Here is a 24,450-nt window from a genome sequence, read left to right on the forward strand (position 1 = left end):
TGGTATGAAGCAACATCAGGAGTATGGTTGTGGGGAGGAGGTGACATAGTATGAAGCAACATCAGGAGTATGGTTGTGGGAGGGGGAGGTGACGTGGTATGAAGCAACATCAGGAGTATGGTTGTGGGAGGGGAGGTGACGTGGTATGAAGCAACATCAGGGAGTATGGTTGTGGGAGGGGGGGTGACGTGGTATGAAGCAACATCAGGGAGTATGGTTGTGGGAGGAGGTGACGTGGTATGAAGCAACATCAGGGAGTATGGTTGTGGGAGGAGAGGTGACGTGGTATGAAGCAACAACAGGGAGTATGGTTGTGGGGGGGGTGACGTGGTATGAAGCAACATCAGGGAGTATGGTTGTGGGGGGAGGGGGTGTGACGTGGTATGAAGCAACAACAGGGAGTATGGTTGTGGGAGGGGTTGGTGACGTGGGATGAGGCAACATCAGGGAGTATGGTTGTGGGAGGGGGTGATGTGGTATGAAGCAACATCAGGGATTATGGTTGTGGGAGGGGGGTGACGTGGTATGAAGCAACATCAGGAGTATGGTTGTGGGAGGAGGTGATGTGGTATGAAGCAACATCAGGGAGTATGGTTGTGGAAGGAGGTGATGTGGTATGAAGCAACATCAGGGAGTATGGTTGTGGGGGGGTGACGTGGTATGAAGCAACATCAGGGAGTATGGTTGTGGGAGGGAGGGACATATGAAGCAACATCAGGAGTATGGTTGTGGGAGGGGGAGGTGACGTGGTATGAAGCAACATCAGGGAGTATGGTTGTGGGAGGGGAGGTGACGTGGTATGAAGCAACATCAGGGAGTATGGTTGTGGGAGGGGGGTGACGTGGTATGAAGCAACATCAGGGAGTATGGTTGTGGGAGGAGGTGACGTGGTATGAAGCAACATCAGGGAGTATGGTTGTGGGAGGAGAGGACGCGTGGTATGAAGCAACAACAGGAGTATGGTTGTGGGAGGGAGGTGACGTGGTATGAAGCAACATCAGGGAGTATGGTTGTGGGGGGAGGGGTGACGTGGTATGAAGCGCAACATCAGGGAGTGTGGGGGGGGGTGGGGGGGTGTGTGACGTGGTATGAAGCAACATCTTGGGGTGGGGGGTGACGTGGTATGAAGCAACATCAGGGTGGGGGTGACGTGGTATGAAGCAACATCTTGGGGTGGGGGTGACGTGGTATGAAGCAACATCAGGGGGTGGGGGGTGTGACGTGGTATGAAGCAACATCTTGGGGTGGGGGGTGACGTGGTATGAAGCAACATCAGGGGGTGGGGGGTGTGACGTGGTATGAAGCAACATCAGGGAGTGTGGGGGGGTGTGACGTGGTATGAAGCAACATCTTGGGGTGGGGGGGTGACGTGGTATGAAGCAACATCAGGGGGTGTGGGGGGTGTGACGTGGTATGAAGCAACATCAGGGAGTGTGGGGGTGGGGGGTGACGTGGTATGAAGCAACATCAGGGGGGGGGGGGTGTGATGTGGTATGAAGCAACATCAGGGGGTGGGGGGTGACGTGGTATGAAGCAACATCAGGGGGTGGGGGGGTGTGACGTGGTATGAAGCAACATCAGGGAGTGTGGGGGGTGGGGGGGTGACGTGGTATGAAGCAACATCAGGGAGTATGGTTGTGGGGGGGGGGGTGTGACGTGGTATGAAGCAACAACAGGGAGTATGGTTGTGTGAGGGGGGTGAAGTGGTATGAAGCAACATCAGGGAGTATGGTTGTGGGAGGGAGGTGATGTGGTATGAAGCAACATCAGGGAGTATGGTTGTGGGGGGGAGGTGAAGTGGTATGAAGCAACATCAGGGAGTATGGTTGTGGGAGGGGGGGTGAAGTGGTATGAAGCAACATCAGGGAGTATGGTTGTGGGAGGGGGGGTGATGTGGTATGAAGCAACATCAGGGAGTATGGTTGTGGGAGGGGGGGTGATGTGGTATGAAGCAACATCAGGGAGTATGGTTGTGGGAGGGGGGGTGATGTGGTATGAAGCAACATCAGGGAGTATGGTTGTGGGAGGGAGGTGATGTGGTATGAAGCAACATCAGGGAGTATGGTTGTGGGAGGGGGGGTGATGTGGTATGAAGCAACATCAGGGAGTATGGTTGAATTAGGGAGGGGTCGACTGAAGCACAGAACAACAGCAGAGAGAGGTGGAGGGAGGAGAATAGAACAGTAGATGTTGGGGAGTGTGGTGGACAGAACTACATGGGAAAGAATGAAGGAAAGAGTGGAGGATAAGGGGATAGATTATATGAAAAGCGATGCTCAGTTGAACAATTCTCCAAGGTGAATTAGACTCTGAAATGGCAGCATATTCCCTACAAAGTGCTATGGGCCCTGGTGAAAAGTAGTGCACTATTAAGGGAATAGGGTGCCATTTGGGACACTTACCCTAGAGGGAACATGCTTATGAGTGTGACAACAGTGACATAAAGACACAAAACCATCTACTGATCACAGACAGGGGAATTGTTTCTAGATCAGCACTCCTACTCGGGGACACTTTTTGAATAAGGACCCAGGAGTTTTTCTTGATCAGGTCACTTGGGCATAAAATACTCCTTGCCTTAATAATTTGCTGTAAAGCTTACAGCCAGCCACACAATTAACTGACTCTCTGTTGCCACAGGGTTTGCTTCCATATTGACTATAGTAAACGCTCATCAGCTGCAATGGGTAGTTCTTCTCGGCCCTCTTCAGACTCCAGTAAGTGATCGACCATCGTGTCAGACACACACACACACACACACACACACACACACACACACACACACACACACACACACACACACACACAAACTATTGACCCCCATACTACATCTACTGGGCCTGGTGGAAGTCAACCAATTAGAAGCCCAGCATGACTTCAGGGGTGGATGGTGCTTCCTGTAGCTCCTTCACAGAGGGACAATAGCTTGTAAATTCTGGCCACTGTCACTTTTACTGCCTCTTGTTATATGGTGTGCCTACATACAGTATCAGTCATTGTCACAGGCTGGCTAGCACAGGCAGGTAGCTCTTTGTGCATCTCAAATGGCACCATATTCCCTATATAGTGCACTACTTTGGACCAGAGCCTTATGGGTCCTGGTCAAAAGTAGTGCAATTAAAAGGGAATAGTGTGCCGTTTGAGATGCAGGCTGTGTCTTATTGGCTTGTCTCTAGTCTTCTCCAAAGGTTAATGTGGCATGAGGTTGTAATATTGTTTCATCAATACCTATAATAGCATATAGGCCTCAGGCTACATGTGAAGAACAGTGGTGTCCTACTGCCTGCTGTGATTTATAGTGTGCTTGATAGTAACATGTACTCAGTAAACATCTAAGTGCATTTTTAACAGCCTGTACAGAGGGCTTGGGCTATCCTGATTGCCAGTCTGTTTAGCTTAAATTATAATCAAGAATAAAATGAGTGATTGTTGCCATTTTCGTTTTACAGTGGCATTGAGGGCAGCAGTAAGTAGTGAGAGTAGGTCTAAGACAATACTGGTAAGCACCACGTATCTGGGTGATATCTTGGGCCAGATATCTGGGGTTTAGGATGGTAATTCAGGTCTCCATGTCTTTGACACATGAGCCAGGCTTGAGCTGGCTTGAGAGGTAGACCATAGAGAGAGATGTCAATACCTAACTCATTATTTCTCTGCAGCCCCTCCCTTCCTAGTGACATCTCTCCATAGATCAGTGATATTGACAGGTTCTGATTCCAATAAAAGTTGGTCTATTTTTTAATATTTTTATTTCACCTTTATTTAACCAGGTAGGCAAGTTGAGAACAAGTTCTCATTTACAACTGCGACCTGGCCAAGATAAAGCAATATAGGGCAGGAGCAAACCAGGAACATAGAATCAACCTGCGGTTAAATATTAGGCGATTCAGAAACTATGAATGGCCAAACATGTGGGCTGTCTGCGCGCGTCAGATCAGTGTGGACACGGATTTCTCTCCCGTTCGGATCACTCAAGCTGGCTGTCACACGGAGTGAGCGCTACAGCTCCAAGTGAACATTGTGATCCGGTGTCACCCATAGTCAACACGTAGCCCACGTCTCAGATCCTTGGAGAGGAGAGAGGGGCGAGCAAAGCGCAGTGGACATGCGGTATGACCAGATGACCCGCCGCGCCGTGACGCTCTCCAGGTGTGTGTAGACCGGGCTCTGTTGAATAATATGAAGCGCCATGGCGTGGTGTGACCGTGGGGTTCAGACACTGCTGGCCACCGTGGGGGCTTTCGCCGCTTTCAGCCTCATGACCATAGCCATCGGGACGGACTACTGGCTGTACTCACGGGCATACATATGCAACGCAACCAATGCCAGTACGGATGACACCCAGTCACAACCCAAGAAGGCAAGGGGAGATCTTACGCACTCTGGGCTGTGGAGAATATGTTGTATTGAAGGTAAGGTGAAATAGGTTACTCTTTCTATTATACTTTGGTAATGTGAAGTCATGTTGAGTTCATGTGGAGAAAGGGTGCTTATGGGTAGCCTAATATATTGAAAAGGGAAGTATTTGGCTTCATGTTACATATTTGGAGGAAGAAGGTAATTGTCTGTCTCATAGAGGGGCTGTTTTGTTTCTACTGTCAACTGTATCGGCTTCTCTTCGCGAAGAGAGAGGAAGAGACTTAACGCCGTCAAAGCGTGCGTTTTTACGCGCTCCAAACAAGGTGAGAGTAAATAGTGTGGTCTTTAATAAGGACTGTTTGGCAGTGATATGAGCATGACAAATACATTAAACGCCGCAGGTGTTGGCCGTAAGAATGATCTAGTTTAAATACAGGGAATATGTTTATATCTGAAGCGGCGCTATAATTCTATGAGTGGATTATGGAGAAAACAAGTGAATCAACACACTTGTTTAAAAAGTTTATAAATCACTGACAGGGTGAAGTTGGTTGATATGTTCACTACACTGTTGCTGTTTCCTAAACTTAAAGACGCTCTGAGGACCTTTATGAGTCCTGCCTTCAGGACGAGCTCTGCCTTCATTCACGTCTTTATTGTATTTGAAGGTGTTGCTTGGCAACGTCTCTCCAATTGCTATGGAAACATGAGAGACTAGGTTATAAAAATAAAGAGGAATATGTACAGAGATCTCATTGTCCAAGCAAAGTAAAATATGATGTTCTTATGCCATTAAAGATGTACAAATGCATATATTTTGTATAGGTATAGCTAGACATGCTTGCTTAATGTAGTTTTATGTGAAGTATTTTGATAATAAGTCGTGTATAGACCAGAGCCCCCAATAGGCCTACATGGCTCGTAGTCTAATTGGTCAGAGGCGGAGGCAATGGCAACAATATATTACCATTCATCCACTGCTGTTAGCCTTTTAGAACCATTGGAATTAACACGTTTTCAAGGTTTAGGTTCTTGTATCAAACTCTACTTGAATAACATAATGTTCCGTAATAGTTTGAGGTGGTTTAGCTTAAGTGGGTGAAACAAAGCTGCTGGCATTGCTGTCCAACAAATCACTGACTTTAACCTGTACTTTTTCCAAGGCTTTGGGATTTATTCTAGCCTATATGACAAGGTTGTCTTATCTTCGTGGGACCTTAGGGCTTACCACCCCAATTTGCAAGTCAAGTGTCCCTTCAGTCAACCCACAGTCACTCCTGACCTCAATCCTGTCAGTAATGGTTTGAGAATACGTGTGCTGAGCGGTGTGGATATCACTAGCAAGTAGATGTATAATTTAGCGCGCGGGAAGACACTATTCTAGAAGCACTTTGTTGTGTTCCAGTCGCAGACGGAGCATAGCGCTCGAGCAGCTGTCCGTGGTGCTGAACTGCGCGGCCAGAATGTTTGACGTAGACTAAAGCCAGAACTCATCATTTTACAAGATGTTGGCCTCCTGATAGTGAATGTATTTGCTAATAAGCAACACTGTTGAAATGATAAATATGGACAACAGTTTAACACACTATCAATTTGAAAAAGCTAGAAAAGTTTCCAAGATTAGCCAGGTTATTTTACACGAAGCTTCGGCGGCATAATCGATTTATGTAATCCAAAAGGTAGGCCTATGTCTGTTTCTGTGTGTTCAGCTCCTATTCCAACACAAATGAGTAATCTTTCGCGTGGCCCCCTTCGCGTGGCTTGGACAGGCCCATCAGAGAAAACAAATGACTTGGCAGCCGGAGTGCAGTATCTGATGTGGTTATCACGCAGTGCTGTCATTGCATGAGTGTTTTATTGCACTGCTTTCTATAGGAAAAGAACAGCTGGAAAAGGAAAGGCTGAGGAAGTTTGATGAGCATGGATGATGGCAGGCCTGTGATTGGTATAGCTCTTCAACACATCCGTGGTTTTGTAGGCTATCAATTATATTACAGGCCATGATAGTTTAATTAGGACAACCTAGTTGATTTTTTAATATATCCCGTCGTTTTTCAACATCCTATTCCCTGTCGTTTCTTTCAGCTCTGCAAATATCCTATATATTCAGTGTAAACATAAGACATCAAATAAGATAATAGTGCTTGATGTGTATGAATGATGTAAACGTGTGACGAAATGTTCGCATCCATTATGACGCCACGTTCCAAAACCTAAAAAAGCGCTGCATCGTCCATCAACCATCATAAATCCATCAGACATGGACACCCACATCGACTTAGTTGACACCGTGACCCTGTCAATCAAGATGGCAATTGAAATGGACAAGAGAGTGAAGTCTCGACAATTAACTGAGCTTTTGAAACGAGCCGTGGCGACCGCCCAAGGACTGAGCCTTCGACCTGAGGCCGGGGATTGGAGCCCCATTCCCAATACTAGCCCCGCGGAGAAACTCGCTCCAAAAGCCATCCAGAACCTCGAGACCCGGCTGGGCTCAGGTGATTTCCGCGTGACTACTGCTTCGGCCATCAACTGTGACCTCGCCGCTGCTGCCATTGGTACAACCATTGCGAATGGACTTGCCACGGCCATCGCCTCGTCTCCTGGTAACCGTGGCACTGCCGCAGCAGCTAACAAGATCTCAGAGACCCTCGAGATCATTGAGACCCCTGGAGCGCGTGCAACCGACTCCGGGTCGGTGCAGACATCGGGTTATGATATCAGCGAGCAGATCCAGATGACATACACATGGGCGACTGTACAGCCCATGGCCTATTGCTGCGGCTGCTATGCGCCACCACAGGTGTACTATAACACATACAGCTGGGAGATGTCCAGCCAGTACACCTCTGTCACCTAAAGACAAGCAAGACAGACACTTTTTTTCCTTACAAGATTTAGTTGTAACCTTTATTTTTACACATGTAGCAAAATAAAAGTCTGAAAAGAGAAACCAGTCTGTATGTCTTTTTTATTTAGGATAGTTTAGTTTAGCCACGTTTCATTTGTATTATATAGCTGAAAGCTGAATGGAGCAGTATGCAGCTAGCTCTATAAGTAGTCTAAAGAAAACAGAAACCAGAAGTCATCAAGAAAAGGGAAAAAACTAAACAAGCGTTTCTATAATTTTGACTGCTGTGTTTGTTTGCTACAGTTCTTGAACATACAGAGGTTCCACAGTTATTGTATATATCTGGATGGACTATAAATAGGCCTGTCTACAGTGCTGTATATCTGAATAGACTATAAATAGACCTATCCACAGTACTGTATATCTGAATAGACTATACATAGGCTACCTACAGTACATTATGGCTAGAAATGCTATTTATTCAGACAATCTTTCTGACATTTGAATCAAAATGTATCTAACAGATTAATGTACCACTATCAAAATCAAATCAAATTTATTTATATAGCCCTTCGTACATCAGCTGATATCTCAAAGTGCTGTACAGAAACCCAGCCTAAAACCCCAAACAGCAAGCAATGCAGATGTAGAAGCACGGTGGCTAGGAAAAACTCCCTAGAAAGGCCAAAACCTAGAGAGGAACCAGGCTATGTTGGGTGGCCAGTTCTCTTCTGGCTGTGCCGGGTGGAGATTATAACAGAACATGGCCAAGATGTCCAAATGTTCATAAATGACCAGCATGGTCAAATAATAATAATCACAGGCAGAACAGTTGAAACTGGAGCAGCAGCACGGCCAGGTGGACTGGGGACAGCAAGGAGTCATCATGTCAGGTAGTCCTGAGGCATGGTCCTAGGGCTCAGGTCCTCCGAGAGAGAGAAAGAAAGAGAGAAAGAGAGAATTAGAGAGAGCATACACACCAGACGCCATTTGAGTGGACAAGTGTCCCACGGTTGTCATGGGGACAATCATCAGTAGATAAGAACACAAGAGGAAGAGACTGTGCCCAGGCGTTGTTGACGCATGCCAGATCTTAGAGCAAGCAAGAAAGTCCAATTCACTGTACTAGTGCACATGACAATAAAAACAGAACTTAAAATAGCCATCATATACTCTGCTGCTACTCCGTTTATCATATATCCTGATGCCTAGTCACCTTACCTCTCTCTATACATATCTACCCCTTCCACTCCAGTATCCCTGCACATTGTAAATATGGTATTGGAACTGACCCTGGAACTGACACTGTAAAGTATATAGCTTACTAACTTTCTCGTGTTGAACTTGTTTCTAATTCTCATGTGTTTTGGTTCGACTTGACTTTGTATTTATTTTTTACACTACTTCTTGATTGCTGCATTGTTGGGAAAGAGAAAGCAAGAAAAGTATTTCACTGTAGGCCTACTTGTGACAATATGAACTAAGAGTTTTTATTACTAACCCAAGATAGACTAAAGTCTGTCGTTTTCATCGGAGCAAATTAATCATAGTGGGCAGAACAAGCAAGGCGGTGGGCAGAGCCAAGGACGAGCTAGTGAGATCCTATTGGCGCTTTCCAATATTTATTTGCATATTTCTGCTAGGGAATGCCTACTCGGTGAAGTTTGTGTGTGCAATTCGCCCATAGCAAATTTTTTTGAAACTTTATACAATATGCAGTCCACTCTGATTGTTATAGATTGTAGTTTGGAAAAAGAAAACTGTATGAAGATCAAATGTTTCATCAATGAGAAAATTAGCAGAATGTGGGCCACTGGGCTTCCTCTCATCACCATATTTGGTAGTGAGTGAAAATGCCAACCGGATGCTTCACATTTATACATCTGGTGAAATATATGGCTTCCTAGTTCTATCTGTGATGAAAACTTGAAACTGATAGTGTAGTCAGTGCAAAAAGCTATTTGTCACCTGACCTCACAATCCAACTTCAATGTCCGTACATTAAGTGTGAGATATGTAGCCTTTCTGGGAGTCAGCGGCTGTGACACCAGACAGTCGAAACACATTGTAACACATCTAAAACATGTGGACAGTAAGTACTTGTTGAGCAGAGTGAATCTTGAGCTGCCCAGTGTTGAAATTAAAGTAGCACATAAGCAAGCCCTATTAGCATGAACACAGCCCACTAATGTGTTCATATTAGCCTCTGTGCTAGTTTCATTTCAGCACTGGACAGCTCATTTCTCAGTGTTCTTCTCAGGAAGTGTTCATTCTTTTGACATGTAGATTCATGGGATAAAAATTAAAAGCAGCATGTAGCCTAGCGACTTGTTTCACAAATTCTATCTTCAGATTGGTCAATGGCCATCTTTAATTTTATTCCCTTGTGATTGTAATTTCAGAAATTCATAATTTAGTGCTCTGGAAATCACTATTCCACAAGCACTATGTGTTCCAATCACTGGTTCCATTCGCAGACAGAGCAGAGAGCTTGAGGGCTGTCCACAGTGTGTGGTGCCGTAAGTCTTTGAATACATTTGTCAGCAGAAGAAGAATCCCTTTTGTCCAGCATCCCCGCCCATCAGCCTCCCTGCCATCTATGCTATTAGCTGTAGCAGAGAGTAAGAAGCTGTCCGGTGCTGAAATCAAACCCTTGTCTTTTGTTAGTTTAATTTCAGCACTGGACAGCTCCTTTCTCACTATTGCACTCATAATTAGCTTATTTTGAATCTCGCTTGGCATTCTCAGCATGTTCCACAGGTCTGTAATTAAAATGTGTCAGCCGAAAGGCCACAAGGGTGCTAATTAGCCACCGGGCTCTCACTTCCACCAGCTCTGCCACTTTTCTGCTCTCCTCTGTTTTTCTCTCATCTCTACCTTTTCCTCTCCTCTCCTCTCCTCTCCTCTCCTCTCCTCTCCTCTCCTCTCCTCTCCTCTCCTCTCCTCTCCTCTCCTCTTGCATGCTGCCCTCAGCTGCCCCTCCCTACCCATCTCCTCCTATGTTCTTCTCTTTGCTTCACTCACTCATACTCTTCTCTCTTTTACACCTCTCTTCTCTTCTTCTGTCCTTCTAAACTCAGCAAAAAGAACAAATGTCCTCTCACTGTCAACTGCTTTTATTTTCATCAAACATGTGTAAGTATTTGTATGAACATAACAAGATTCAACAACTGAGACATAAAATGAACAAGTTCCACAGACATGTGACTAACAGAAATGCACAAATGTGTCATCGAACAAAGGGGTGTCAAAATCAAAAGTAACAGTCAGTATCTGGTGTGGCCACCAGCTACATTAAGTACTGCAGTGCATCTCCTCATGGACTGCACCAGATGTGCCAGTTCTTGCTGTGAGATGTTATCCCACTCTGCCACTAAGGCACCTGCAAGTTCCCATACATTTCTGGGGGGGAATGGCTCTAGGCCTCACCCTCCAATCCAACAGGTCTCAGACATCCTCAATGGGATTGAGATCCGGGCTCTTCGCTGGCCATGGCAGAACACTGACATTCCTGTCTTGCAGGAAATTACGCACAGAACGAGCAGTATGGCTGGTGGCATTGTCATGCTGGAGGGTCATGTCAGGATGAGCCTGCAGGAAGGGTACCACATGAGGGAGTGTGGTAGGATGTCTTAAGCCTGGAGGTGATATGGTCCTTGCAGTCTCTCAAAGCACTTCATGATGAGATTGCTGCTGCAATGACAGTTGCCTTAGCTTTCTTGGGAACAGGAACAAGCATGACAGACTCTGAATATGTCCTAAACACAAGCTGGTCTGCGCATGCTCTGATCCCCTCCAATGCACATGCCTCTTACTCAGGCTCAGTGAGACCGCATCCTGCAAATGACAAAAGATGCCTGGGAGCAAGACATCCTGGTCCGTGACTGGCTGGATTTCATCTTGTAGACGTGATTGACTGTAACACTGCCACATGCCTCTTGTGTCTGAGCCTGATTCTTGACGTAGCTTGTTTAATAGCCTTGCGGAGGGAATAGCTGCACTGTTTGTATTCAGTCATGTTGCCAGACACCTTGCCCTGATTAAAAGCAGTGGTTGCGGCATTTCATGCTGCCATCAATCACGGTTTTCTGGTTAGGGAATGGATGTAACGCCTGCGGGAATCAGCGGGCAATACGAAACATGTCCCACCACGTGATGGAAGCAGTCTTGGAGTGTAGAGTCAGTCTGAACTTGTTTTAATTTCTGCCTTAGGCAGGGATCAGCAAAATGGAGTCGTGGTCCCTGTAGATAACAATGATCCAGCATTGAGATATGCCCAGATTGGCTTTGACAACAAGATCACGGATAAAGTTTTCCAGTTTGCTCCTATGTGTCTGAGACAAATTCTCTTGGAAGATAATCTACCCAGGTGCAGAAGGATTTGAGTTCCAGTTTCCTTCATCACACCAGTACAGGCCTCTGTGTGTAACGCTCAGTCCTTCCCAGTAAGCCGTTGAAGCAGAGAACGAGTCTCTGATGTCTCTGGAATGCCATCACCCCTGGTGACTGGACAAAACCGCAACTCATCAGTGAAGATAACAGGATTTTTTCCAGTCTGATCTTATATTCAGTAGTTCTTCTCGACTGTATGTCTGGTCCAGTGATGGTGGGTTTGTGCCCATAGGCGGCGTTGTTGCCGGTGATGTCTGGTGAGGACCTGTCTTACAACAGTCCAGCCTCTCTCAGCCTATTGCGGACAGTCTGAGCACTGATGGAGGGATTGTGCATTCCAGGTGTATCTCGGGCAGTTATTGTTGCCATCCTGTACCTGTCCCGCAGGTGTGATGTTCGGATGTACCGATCAGATGTACCGAAGCAATGGAAAACAGTGTTTAAACCCTTTACAATGAAGATCTGTGAAGTTATTTGGATTTGTACGAATTATCTTTGAAAAAGTTACGTTTCTTTTTTTTGCTGAGTTTATATGTGGGTCTATTGAGCCAATAAGGGGACAACGCCATAACATTTGAACCCTGATGACTAACTATAGGCCAATGGAGTACAAAATCAGGCGGAGCGCTGCTTGGTTACGTTTGTTACAAATTACACTCGGGTGACATTTCAATCGGTGAACTGCCACTCAAACTCTATCATTACTGAATGATTCATTTATTCCTATATTTAGTTGTGAAGCCCAAACCTAAGAGCCAGCTTATTATGTGGGTGGGCTGGATCTATGGAGATGCTGGGTGCATCGCAATAGTCTAAAGTGGCTTCCTCACCTCATCCTCACCTCCTCTCATTCAGTTGTACTGATCTGAAAACACAGGTTTGAATGCGAAATGGAGGATCCTTACCGGTGAATTTAACCTATCCAGTTTTATCACATTGTAAGGAGATAAGGAGAGAAAGCCACTTTAGCCTATTGAGATGCACCCCAGTATTCACATTGGTGAAGATCAAGGACAGGAAGCCAGTCTGCACTATTAAGTTGCACCCCTAGCGATCCCAGCCTTCAGCACTCCCAGCTGCCTATACTACCATAGAAACAGATTAATATGGCCGCTGGGAGCTGGACCACCCATCACAGAATAATTGTCCCTTCTAGTAATTACATTTCTATGCTGCCACCTGAGAGGACCAGGGAACAGTGTCTGGTTGTTTTATAGGCTGGGGAACAGTGTCCTATCTGTTTACAGCGATATAAAACCAGATTACTCCCCCTGATAGACTCCAACCCACAGCCTCACTGACCCCTTTTGATGATGTCATGGTATACTATGCGGCTATATAGTACAGTCGGTGAATGTAAGGCTGAGTCCCAAATTGCACCCTATTCCCTATATAGTGCATTGCTTTTGACTAGAGCCATATGGTTCCTGGTTGAAAGTAGCGTAGTAGTGTACTATAAAGGAAATAAGATAACATTTGGGACTCTGCCTTACATTCACTGACTGACCTATGCAGCCACCTCATGCACCATTACATAATAGCCCCCAGGCTGTATTAATGATGCTATATATTACAGATATATGTATTGATGTTCATTTGGAGGGTAACCTTAATTAATCTACCCATTAAAATATTCAACTGGAGAGATGATATGTCTTGAGGATAGGAAAAAGGCAGGGTAGACACCAGGGAGAGCTGAGAGAGTGTAGGATATGATGCTGTGATACTGTAATGCGATTGGTCTATTCCACTGAGGCTCTCGCGTTATTGGCTGAGCTGAGTTAATTCACAATAATGGCAAAGTACATCACCCTGTCACCCACAGCAATGCTGTGCTGTGATAGCTGTTTCACTCACAGGGCATGTATGTGTGTGTGGGGGTACATTATGTAATATCTGTGTTTTGTGTTTCAAATCAAAATGTATTTGACACATGCTTCGTAAACAACAGGTATAGACAGATGTGTGTGTGTTGGGGGATATATTTCTTGAGGGGTTACGGGGCTGTTGACAGGGAGCCATGTGACAGGTTGTCTGTCGGTGGTTGCCAATGAAGATGTCAAAGGCATCCTTAGAGACATTATGGAAATCAGACTGTTGAAACAGAACTGGGGTTGCCATGGAGAGGATGTGCCCAGTGGTGGTCTCCCAGGAAGGGCTCAGGGACTGGTCTTCCTCTCACATTCTCTGTCTGTCTGTCTGTCTGTCTGTCTGTCTGTCTCTTTCTTGCTCTCTCGCTCACACACACACACACACACACACACACACACACACACACACACACACACACACACACACACACACACACACACACACACACACACACACACACACACACACACACACACACACACACACACACACACACACACACACACACACACACACACACACACACCTTAGACATTAGACTGATAACCACCGCTCGTAAATCACAAGCCCAGGAGCCTCAGTCTCTAATCGGATTACAAATCAGATACAATATTCTCTTTCCCTCTTCCCCTAGACAGACCACACACACACACACACACACACACAGGTGGAAGGGGCCATGGCGGCAGACAGACTGGGGAGGTTGGAGCTGGGGTCTGAGTGAGATGCTATGGGGGACGGGGGATGGGATGAGATGAAATGGGTGAGGAGGGAAGAGGCAAGAGAGGGGAAATGCTGGACATAAATAAATGACTGCTCACCCATTACGTCCATTCTAGCAATGTCATTGTCATGTCCAAACATCTCTTCTGTTAGAAAGAACAAAACACACTGTCGTCTTGGTAACGACAGTGGCGTGTTTTCATGGATGCTAAGAGAAGCCAGGCTTCCCCCAAAATTAAGAAAACATTATATTGTTTATCTTTCGTCTCTCTGTGTTTTCGTAATTTCCCTTCAATTCACAAGAGGCTGAATGTATCTCACCAGAGAAAGCATCTGAGCGAGTGAAACAACGCCTTTCTGTTTCTCTACGTTTAGGCCATCTATCTGATGCGGTCTGGTCATAAAGAGGATGACATTGTTACCACCTGTAGCATTAAAGACAAGGGAAGCCAGCGAGCATCTGACAAAAAAATTATAAAATAGTCCATCAGCGTTGAGCTAAACTGAGTGTCAAAAGAAGCCAGTTTGGTTTGGCTTCACTCCTATCAAATCGCATTGAGAGCATACGTCATTGACAAACATCTTTCATTGTTGCATCTCATTGTGTTGTTGTCCTTCAGTGGCCAGCTAGCTAAAATTGTCCCTATCCTAAATTAACCATGAGTGGAGATAAGGATGACTTAATTTTTACTTAATTCTCCGTACTGGCCAATGATTATAACGGTGATTCTGATCCAACCCTTAATTCATACATTGTTGTGCCCCGGCCTGAGAGGATGGAAGTTCAATATGTAGCTAGATGTAGAAGGCTAATGTTAACTAGCTAACGTTGCCAGGTAGCCTAGGAAAACAAAAACTAAAAATGTGTACTGTATGACAGAGTCATAGACCGTTTCCTCAACATGAAAGAGAGGAGGATGGCATTGGCATTTCTCTACAAGTAGGGTGTTTTTTCCACTTAAATAGACACACACACACACACACACACACACACACACACACACACACACACACACACACACACACACACACACACACACACACACACACACACACACACACACACACACACACACACACACACACACACACACACACACAGAAATCAGAACCATGGACTGGGACATCTTATTTAGCTTACGTTGATTGTGCTAAATTGTTTTTGGTATCTTTTAGTTGTCACTGTAGTTGTCACTGTATTAGACTAAGCAGAGGTGATTTGATGATGATGTTGAAGTGTAAATGAAGTGTAAATGGTCCTAGAATAGTGGAGCTCCTGTTTCTTTGCAACTTGCTGTAACTCTCTGTGGTTCTAAATCAATAGTTATTTAGAAGTCTGAAAATGTCGGAAACATTAACTTTCTTGACTATGCTGTAGGTCATGTAACTGTTTGTTACAATACATGCAATATGCTTTGTGGACTTCACTGGACAGAGGTTACTGCCGGTTTTGTGATGAAACGAAGGTGTGGTTGAATTTATTCTGCTCCTCTGTCTTCTTATTGTCTCTGCCTTTAAACCTTTATGACCAAAAGTATGTGGACACATGCACATCAAACATCTCATTCCAAAATCATTGGCATTAATATGGAGTTGGTCCCCCTTTTGCTGATTTAACAGCCTCCACTCTTCTGGGAAGGCTTTCCACTAGATGCTGGAACATTGCTGTGAGGACTTGCTTCCATTCAGCCACACGAGCATTAGTGGGGTTGGTCACTGATGTTGGGCGATTAGGCCTGGCTCGAAGTCGGTGTTTCAATTCTTTCCACAGGTGAGGGCTCTGTGCAAGCCAGGGCTCTGTGCAGGCCAGTCAAGTTCTTCTACACCAATCTCGACAAACTATTTCTGTATGGACCTTGCTTTGTGCACATTGTCATACTGAAACAGGAAAGGGCCTTACCCAAACTGTTGCCACAAAGTCAGAATTGTCTAGAATGTGATTGTATGCTGTAGAGTTAAGATTTCCCTTCACTGGAACTAAGGGGCCTGAACCATGAAAAACAGCCCCAGACCATTACTCTTCCTCCACCAAACTTTATTGTTGGCACTATGCAGTCGGGCAGGTAGCTCCTGACTAACAGTTCTTGTGCTGACGTTGCTTCCAGAGGCAGTTTGGAACTCGATAGTGAGTGTTGCAACCGATGATAGATGATTTTAATGCACTACGTGCTTCAGCACTCGGCGGTCCCGTTCTGTGAGCTTATGCGGCCTACCACTTCGCGCTTGAGCCATTGTTGTTCCTAGACGTTTCCACTTTACAATAACATTACTTACAGTTGACCGGGTCAGCTCTAGCAGGGCAGATATTTTACAAAATGACTTGTCAGCAACGGGTGTGGCTGAAATAGCCGAATCCAGTCATTTGAAGGGGTGTCCACATACTCTTGTATATACAGTATAGTGTATCACGGTGGCAAGGCACATTAACTAACAGGTTATAGAGCAAACAATGCAATTATCACAACATACAGTATATGTGGAAATCTGGCTTTTCTGGGGAGATTGGCTTCCTCCGGGATTTTACCCACGCACCACTACTGGGTAATGATGCTCTTCTTCGGGACAATTATCAGTTACATGAGGTGTTTATTTGGCATATAAACATACAGACAGACTGTGTGATTTTACGGTCCTTATTAAAGCAGACCCAGTTAATGGCTATGTGTGTGTCTCAAGGCCCCTGCTCTGTGAGTCACCCTGAGTTTACAGAGAGGGTCTCCTGGGTCTCTGACTAGCTGTTAGGTTCCTTCTTGGTGGTTACTCACGTAATAAGGCTTTTATACAGTCGGGAGGAAACTGCGTCAACCTGTCAGAGGTGTTCAGCCATTAGGGATCTGAGGGCGGAAATAGATGGTTAATACCACAACAACACCATGGTTAAAGGGTTTCTCCATGGAATCTTACAACATTCGTTCAAGACATGAGTGCACACATGTAGCAAGCACACAAGCACAAACACAGCAAAAACACACACCACAGTAACTGTTGACAGTGACACTCCTGAGTGCTGGCTGTGCTCAACACTGCAAATAAACTCAGGTACAGTCCAGCCCAGCCCAAGGCAGAGATGATAAGTGGCTGGTTGGCTGAACAGCAATACCACAACAACATTATGTATCCATGAACATTCTCGTCCTCTTCCCTCCCTTCCTCTTCCCTCCTCCTCATCTTCCCTCCCTCCCCCTCCTCCTCTCCCTCCTTCCCTCCCTCCCTCCCCTGAGTGTGTACAATATTACAGCAATATTACAGCAATAGGTCTCTCCCCTACCACACACACACACACACACACACACACACACACACACACACACACACACACACACACACACACACACACACTCACACTCACACTCACACTCACACTCACACTCACACTCACACACACAGACCCTCACCCTCAGACAGGTACTTAAAGCCATCAGAGAGCCCACTCCTTTGTTGTTCCAGTAAGGTGGTTGTTTTCCCTGAGCTCAACCAATCAGGGATTCACCTCAGATGAATTTGGACATGCACTGAAATGCACGAAATACCTCTGGGTAATGCATTCTTAATCACACTGTGGTGTAATATCAGTGTGTGTGTGTTGTTCCTCCAGCACTCAAATTGGCTTTGTGGTGGCCCACGATTTATGTGTTGTGCAATGAGCTGGAATCTTAATTTGCAAGCCCCAGAGAGACGCAGGGCATTGACTGCACCTTTTTGAAAGTCATAACCAATAACCATTGCCTCACCTCACCTTAGATGAGGTTCTCATCGGTTGCTTGCTGCTTTATCTAAAGCCAATATAGGGAGAAGGTAATGGGTTGAGGTGAGACAAACATCACCTTGTCGTGTTGAACACATACATGGGTCCATCTAGATCTGAGGACAAACCATTCCTCACATTCTTTTCCATTTCCTCCCAATCCCACTTCTGACACCAGTGTAACGAGCCAAGAGGGGGAATAATGGAATAATGTATTCTGCCTCCAAGGAGAAGATGAAGTTCAGTTGAACAAGCTCTCCATGAGCTTCATATCTCAGTGTTAAACAGCTTGCTATAGTGGATGAATATCTCAGTGTTAAACAGCTTGTTATAGTGGATGAATATCTCAGTGTTAACCAGCTTGTTATAGTGGATTAATATCTCAGTGTTAACCAGCTTGTTATAGTGGATGAATATCTCAGTGTTAAACAGCTTGTTATAGTGGATGAATATCTCAGTGTTAACCAGCTTGTTATAGTGGATGAATATCTCAGTGTTAACCAGCTTGTTATAGTGGATGAATATCTCAGTGTTAACCAGCTTGTTATAGTGGATGAATATCTCAGTGTTAACCAGCTTGTTATAGTCAGTGGATGGATGAATATCTCAGTGTTAACCAGCTTGTTATAGTGGATGAATATCTCAGTGTTAACCAGCTTGTTATAGTGGATGAATATCTCAGTGTTAACCAGCTTGTTATAGTGGATGAATATCTCAGTGTTAACCAGCTTGTTATAGTGGATGAATATCTCAGTGTTAACCAGCTTGTTATAGTGGATGAATATCTCAGTGTTAACCAGCTTGTTATAGTGGATGAATATCTCAGTGTTAACCAGCTTGTTATAGTGGATGAATATCTCAGTGTTAACCAGCTTGTTATAGTGGATGAATATCTCAGTGTTAACCAGCTTGTTATAGTGGATGAATATCTCAGTGTTAACCAGCTTGTTATAGTGGATGAATATTTCAGTGTTAACCAGCTTGTTATAGTGGATGAATATCTCAGTGTTAAACAGCTTGTTATAGTGGATGAATATCTCAGTGTTAACCAGCTTGTTATAGTGGATGAATATCTCAGTGTTAAACAGCTTGTTATAGTGGATGAATATCTCAGTGTTAACCAGCTTGTTATAGTGGATTAATATCTCAGTGTTAACCAGCTTGTTATAGTGGATGAATATCTCAGTGTTAACCAGCTTGTTATAGTGGATGAATATTTCAGTGTTAACCAGCTTGTTATAGTGGATGAATATGTCAGTGTTAACCAGCTTGTTATAGTGGATGAATATCTCAGTGTTAACCAGCTTGTTATAGTGGATTAATATCTCAGTGTTAACCAGCTTGTTATAGTGGATGAATATCTCAGTGTTAAACAGCTTGTTATAGTGGATGAATATCTCAGTGTTAAACAGCTTGTTATAGTGGATGAATATCTCAGTGTTAACCAGCTTGTTATAGTGGATGAATAAAATCTGTAGTCCTACTGTGTCCTACAGTGCTATTCATCACTAAGTTATGAGAATCTCGAGCTTTTCAATAGGAGGAAGGCAATACATTTTTTAAATGAGATGCCATTTTCTATTCTCTTATATTGTCCCCCTGGTGCCCTTATCTTCAAGTACTGTATTAGTCTAATGTGTACGAAATGAACCGGGGTCAGTCCCTCAGATTCTTCACACACTGTGTGTAAATATAAAAAGTACTGTGCAATATTGAAGAGCCCTCACTGCAGCAGCATTCCCCAAGAGAGGGTGGCCTTCACTTCAGCAGTGATGAATTCATGAACTTCTTAGATGAAAAGATCATGATCATTAGAAAGTATATTACGGACTCCTCTTTGAATCTGCCTATTTCTCCAAAACTTAGTTGTTCTGTCTGCACAGATCTGCCAGGACCTAGGATCAATGGGAGACACTCAAGTTATTTTATCCTGTATCTCTCGACACATTCACCAAAATAGTCATGACCTTTAAACCTTCCAGCTGCCGACTGGACCAGAAGCAGTGTGTGGATAAAATCACTGAGGAAGCCACCTCTGTCCAGTGAAGTCCACAAAGCATATTCCATGTACAGTAACAAACAGTTACATGACCTACAGAAAGGTCAAGCAAGTTCATGTTTCTGTCATTTTCGGGACCACTAAACAACTATTGCTAGCTGGCTAGCTAGCTACCGGAGGAAAACAACACAACAAAATGCAACAATTCAAGTTTTTCTGTCAATGACGTATGCTCTCAATGGTATTTGATAGGAGTTAACACTTTTTTTAATGCACCTGGACCATGCACAGCTGAGGTCGCTCAGTTCAGCTCAACAATGATTGGCTAGTTTTGTATACTGTTTTTGTCAATGGAGGCCAGATGCTTGCTGTCTTCCCTTGGATTCAATGCTAAAGAAGGCAACAATGTCATATTGGTTTTCACAGTGTTACACGTAGAGAAAAAGAGAGTCTTTCTCTACATTCAGCCTGTTGCAAATTTGGCAGCCCTCCTATGTTGAACATAATTTGTATCAAACTCAATACAAGTAGCAGTAACGAAGCCTCTCCTGAAAATGCCTTCATTTAGTGCTAAACATGACTGCTAGAATCTTGACTAGAACCCCAATTTGATCATATTCACTGACCCCCCTGTCTCAGCCTCCTGTGTATATTCTGAGATAGTCTATGTGCTGGGGTGCTAGGGTCAGTCTGTCCTATCTGGTAAAATTCTCCTGTCTTGTCTGGTTTCCTGTGTGAACTTAATAAGTATGATCCTTCTAATTCTTACATCTCTGTCTCCCTCTCTCTGTCTGTCTCTGGCTCTCTGTGTCTCTGTCTGTCTCTCTGTCTCTCTCTCTGTCTGTCTCTGGCTCTGTGTGTCTCTGTCTGTCTCTGGCTCTCTGTGTCTGTGTCTGTCTCTCTCGTCTCTCTCTCTGTCTGTCTCTGGCTCTCTGTGTCTGTGTCTGTCTCTCTGTGTCTCTCTCTGTCTCTGTGTGTCTCTCTCTCTCTCTCTCTCCCTCTCTCTGTCTGTCTCTGGCTCTCTGTGTCTGTGTCTGTCTGTCTCTGTCTCTCTCTCTGTATCTCTCTCTGTCTCTCTCTCTCTGTCTGTCTCTGGCTCTCTGTGTCTGTGTCTGTCTCTCTGTCTCTCTCTCTGTATCTCTCTCTGTCTCCCTCTCTCTGTCTGTCTCTGGCTCTCTGTGTCTGTGTCTGTCTCTCTCTGTCTGTCTCTGTCTCTCTGTGTCTGTGTCTGTCTCTCTGTATCTCTCTCTCTCTCTCTCTCTCTGTCTGTCTCTCCCTCTCTGTCTCTCTCTCTGTCTCTCTCTCCTCTCTTTCTCTCTCCCTCTCCCTCTCCCTCTCACGCTCACTCTCACGCTCACTCTCACTCCCTCTCTCTGAGGACCTGAGTCCTAGAACCATGCCTCAGGTCTACCTGGCCTGATGACTCCTGGCAGTACCAGTCCACCTAGTTGTGCTGCTGCTCCAGTTTCTGCCTTTTTGCCTGTGGCTATGAAACCCTGACCTGTTCACCAGCCGTGCTACCTTGTCCCGGACCTACTGTTTTCGACCCTCTCTCACGCTCTCTAGTGCCCTCCCTCCCTCTTTCGCTCTCTCTCTACCGCACCTACTGTCTTGACCTCGGAATGCTCGGCTAGGAAAATCCAACTGACATTTACTGAAGATGTGCTGTTGCACCCTCTACAACCATTGTGACTGAAGAACGATCTAGCCTTAATTGCCATTTACTCTTATAATCTCCACCCGGCACAGCCCGAAGAGGACTGTTTACCCCTCAGAGCCTGGTTCCTCTTTAGGTTTCTTACTAGGTTCCTGCCTTCTAGGGCGTTTTTCCTAGCCACCATGCTTCTACATCTGCTTTGCTTGCTGTTTGGGGTTTTAGGCTGGGTTTCTGTATAAGCATTTTGTGACATCTGCTGATGTAAAAAGGGCTTTATGAATACATTTGATTTGATTTGATCGACGATGTAAGTTAATAACTGAGGTCTGTTCCTCAGCTGTTTCAGTCACTGTGTGTAAATGCAATGTTTCTTCCAATGCCCTGCAGGGATTAACGTAGGGAGCTGTTACCGTATCAACCACTTCCCAGATGATAACGACTATGACACAGACAGCTCAGAATACCTCCTGCGTGAGTGGTCATTGTCTCTTCTCCTCTCTCCTCTCCTCTCCTCTCCTCTCCCTCCTCTCCTCTCCTCTCCTCTCCTCTCCTCTCCTCTCCTCTCTTCTTCACTTCTCTTCTGATAAATGTTCAGACCTCGTGACTGTGTGTGTAGTAATCCTAACTGTTGTTACTGCTCGTCATTTAAAGTTATGGGTATTTTTTCTTATATTCCCCAAGACAATAGACTTTAAAGAGTGATGTTATTCAATATCTAAAACCCACAGTAGCACTCAGTGTGTACAGAAAAAAGCTGCAGGGAGTTTTTCCTCTGACTGTTAATCGTGCATGAGTGTGTGTGTGTGTGTGTGTGTGTGTGTGTGTGTGTGTGAGTGTGTGACTAACCATACCTCTCTCTACTCCAGGTATTGTGCGGGCGTCCAGTGTGTTTCCTATCCTCAGCACCTGTCTGTTGATGCTGGGGGGGCTGTGTTTGGCCGTGGGACGTATCTATAGCAACAGGAACAGCATCCTGCTTAGCGCCGGCATCCTGTTCGTAGCCGCAGGTAAGCCATGCCCCCTTCAGGGCCTGACACTCACACACCCTTCAGGGCCTGACACACACACACACACACCCTCATCAGTTACCTGTGCTCGGTCTGAATTGTGAAGTCCATTCACAGCGCAGGCGGAGAAGGCCATGAGCTGTCCTCTACGTGCATTAGAGCAGTGTGTTAGGGCTGGGGAGGTCAGTGGCACCGATCATTAAGACTGTTCATTACTCATCAGACCAGAGAGAAGATGTGTTCTGGGATCTCTGACTGATGACTAGTATTATCCAGAGGTCTGATTACACGTTCCTCAAGTCAGGGCTGAAGCCTGATAGGAAAACCAATGGGGCTGAGAGATTGTCTGATGTTCTGTCTCTGTTTCGGTGTCTCCCTCATATACACTCTCTCTCTGTGTTTCGGTCTTTCTATAACGCTCTCAGGCCTGAGTAACATCATTGGCATCATTGTCTACATCTCTAGCAACGCCGGCGACCCCAGTGACAAGCGGGATGAGGACAAGAAGAACACCTACAGCTATGGCTGGTCCTTCTACTTTGGAGCTCTGTCCTTCATCGTGGCCGAGATGGTGGCCGTCCTGGCTGTCAACATCTACATCGAGAAGAACAAGGAGGTCCGCTTCCACGCTCACCGCGACTTCATCCGCTCCATGTCCTCCTCCTCACCCTACTCACGCATACCCAGTTACCGCTTCCGCCGGCGGACGCCCCACTCCAGCTCCCGCTCCTCTGACGCTTCGCAGGAGCACTCGCCGGTGAGGCTGAAGGGTGGGGCCTCAGTAACGGGGCCGTTGGGAGAATTGACCATGTACACGTTGACCCGTGAGGGGGGTCTGAAAGGGGGCATGACGGAGAACGCATACAGCCCCGAGCACGGCTCAGGCGATTTCCTGCAGTTGCACAACTGCTTCCCCAATGACCTGAAGGACGGGGTCAACCGGCGGACTACGCCCGTGTGAGAAGAGCTTTAGACGGGCTGGTGGAGTGAGGAGGCCCCCTTGATGTGGATGGAGGATGGAGGTGGGCCTTTGGGGATGGAGGACCCCATGGTAGCCTGTCACACTGGAGAATCAGAGTCAGAGTCCGTAGTTCCAGGGAAAGACGGAGCCAGTGAAAAGACAAAAGCCCCTCCTCAGTGAAAAACAACATGAGGATGAGGACTGAGGACATGGACAGAGATATAAGGTTAGAAAATGTTGCCCGTGACATGGTTTCTAAGGGTCACTGGACATAAAGAGTGCTTGCTTCTTTCCTGGTGTTCCTTTGTGCTTTTTGACTGCAACAGACTAGTCACCATCATAGTTTGTATCGTACACTACATACAAGAAAACCATTCCCTTTAAAATGTGTCCTTGAACCGCGTAAAAGAGAAGAGAGTGGCATGTCCTCTTGTTGATGGATTTATATTGCCAATGTGTGTTGGGAAACTGTTGAGTGAATTGTTCAATGTACAACATTTCACACTATTTGACCTGCTTTAGGTATCTAACGTAGTTCAGCTAAATGTATTGTCCAACCTGAAGCCCTCTGTCACCTTTGCATGTTACTGTATAGCCTACTGGAGTAGAGCTCTGTGTCTCTGTGTTATCTGTTAGTAGCTACTGTGTGTCACTGTCAGTTTAATAGAGAAATAAAATCCAAGGATTGAGGTCTCAACAAAGCCATTATTTTGTATCTGGGAAAAACTAAAGGGACATGACTGACCAGCGAACCCATGTTAAACTTAATTGGTTGTAGTTAAGTTAGGGGTTAGGTTAGGGGTTAGGTTAGGGGTTTGGTTAAGGTGAGGGTTAAGGTTAGGGGTTAGAGTTACAGTGGGGCAAAAAAGTATTTAGTCAGCCAC

At 45.4% G+C, this 24,450-nt stretch overlaps 1 protein-coding gene across 1 annotated transcript; it reads left to right on the forward strand.

The window, feature by feature from the left end:
* Window positions 1–3,920: 3,920 nt before the first annotated feature.
* Window positions 3,921–24,313, forward strand: cacng4b (calcium channel, voltage-dependent, gamma subunit 4b). Its single transcript, XM_052511898.1, has 4 exons — window positions 3,921–4,412; window positions 21,986–22,069; window positions 22,465–22,605; window positions 23,031–24,313. Exons 1-4 carry the CDS (start codon window positions 4,190–4,192, stop codon window positions 23,564–23,566), a joined length of 984 nt encoding a protein of 327 aa, XP_052367858.1. The 5' UTR covers window positions 3,921–4,189; the 3' UTR covers window positions 23,567–24,313.
* Window positions 24,314–24,450: the final 137 nt, after the last annotated feature.

This window comes from Oncorhynchus keta, unplaced genomic scaffold, assembly GCF_023373465.1.
Source record: "Oncorhynchus keta strain PuntledgeMale-10-30-2019 unplaced genomic scaffold, Oket_V2 Un_contig_7692_pilon_pilon, whole genome shotgun sequence".
Taxonomy (NCBI): domain Eukaryota; kingdom Metazoa; phylum Chordata; class Actinopteri; order Salmoniformes; family Salmonidae; genus Oncorhynchus; species Oncorhynchus keta.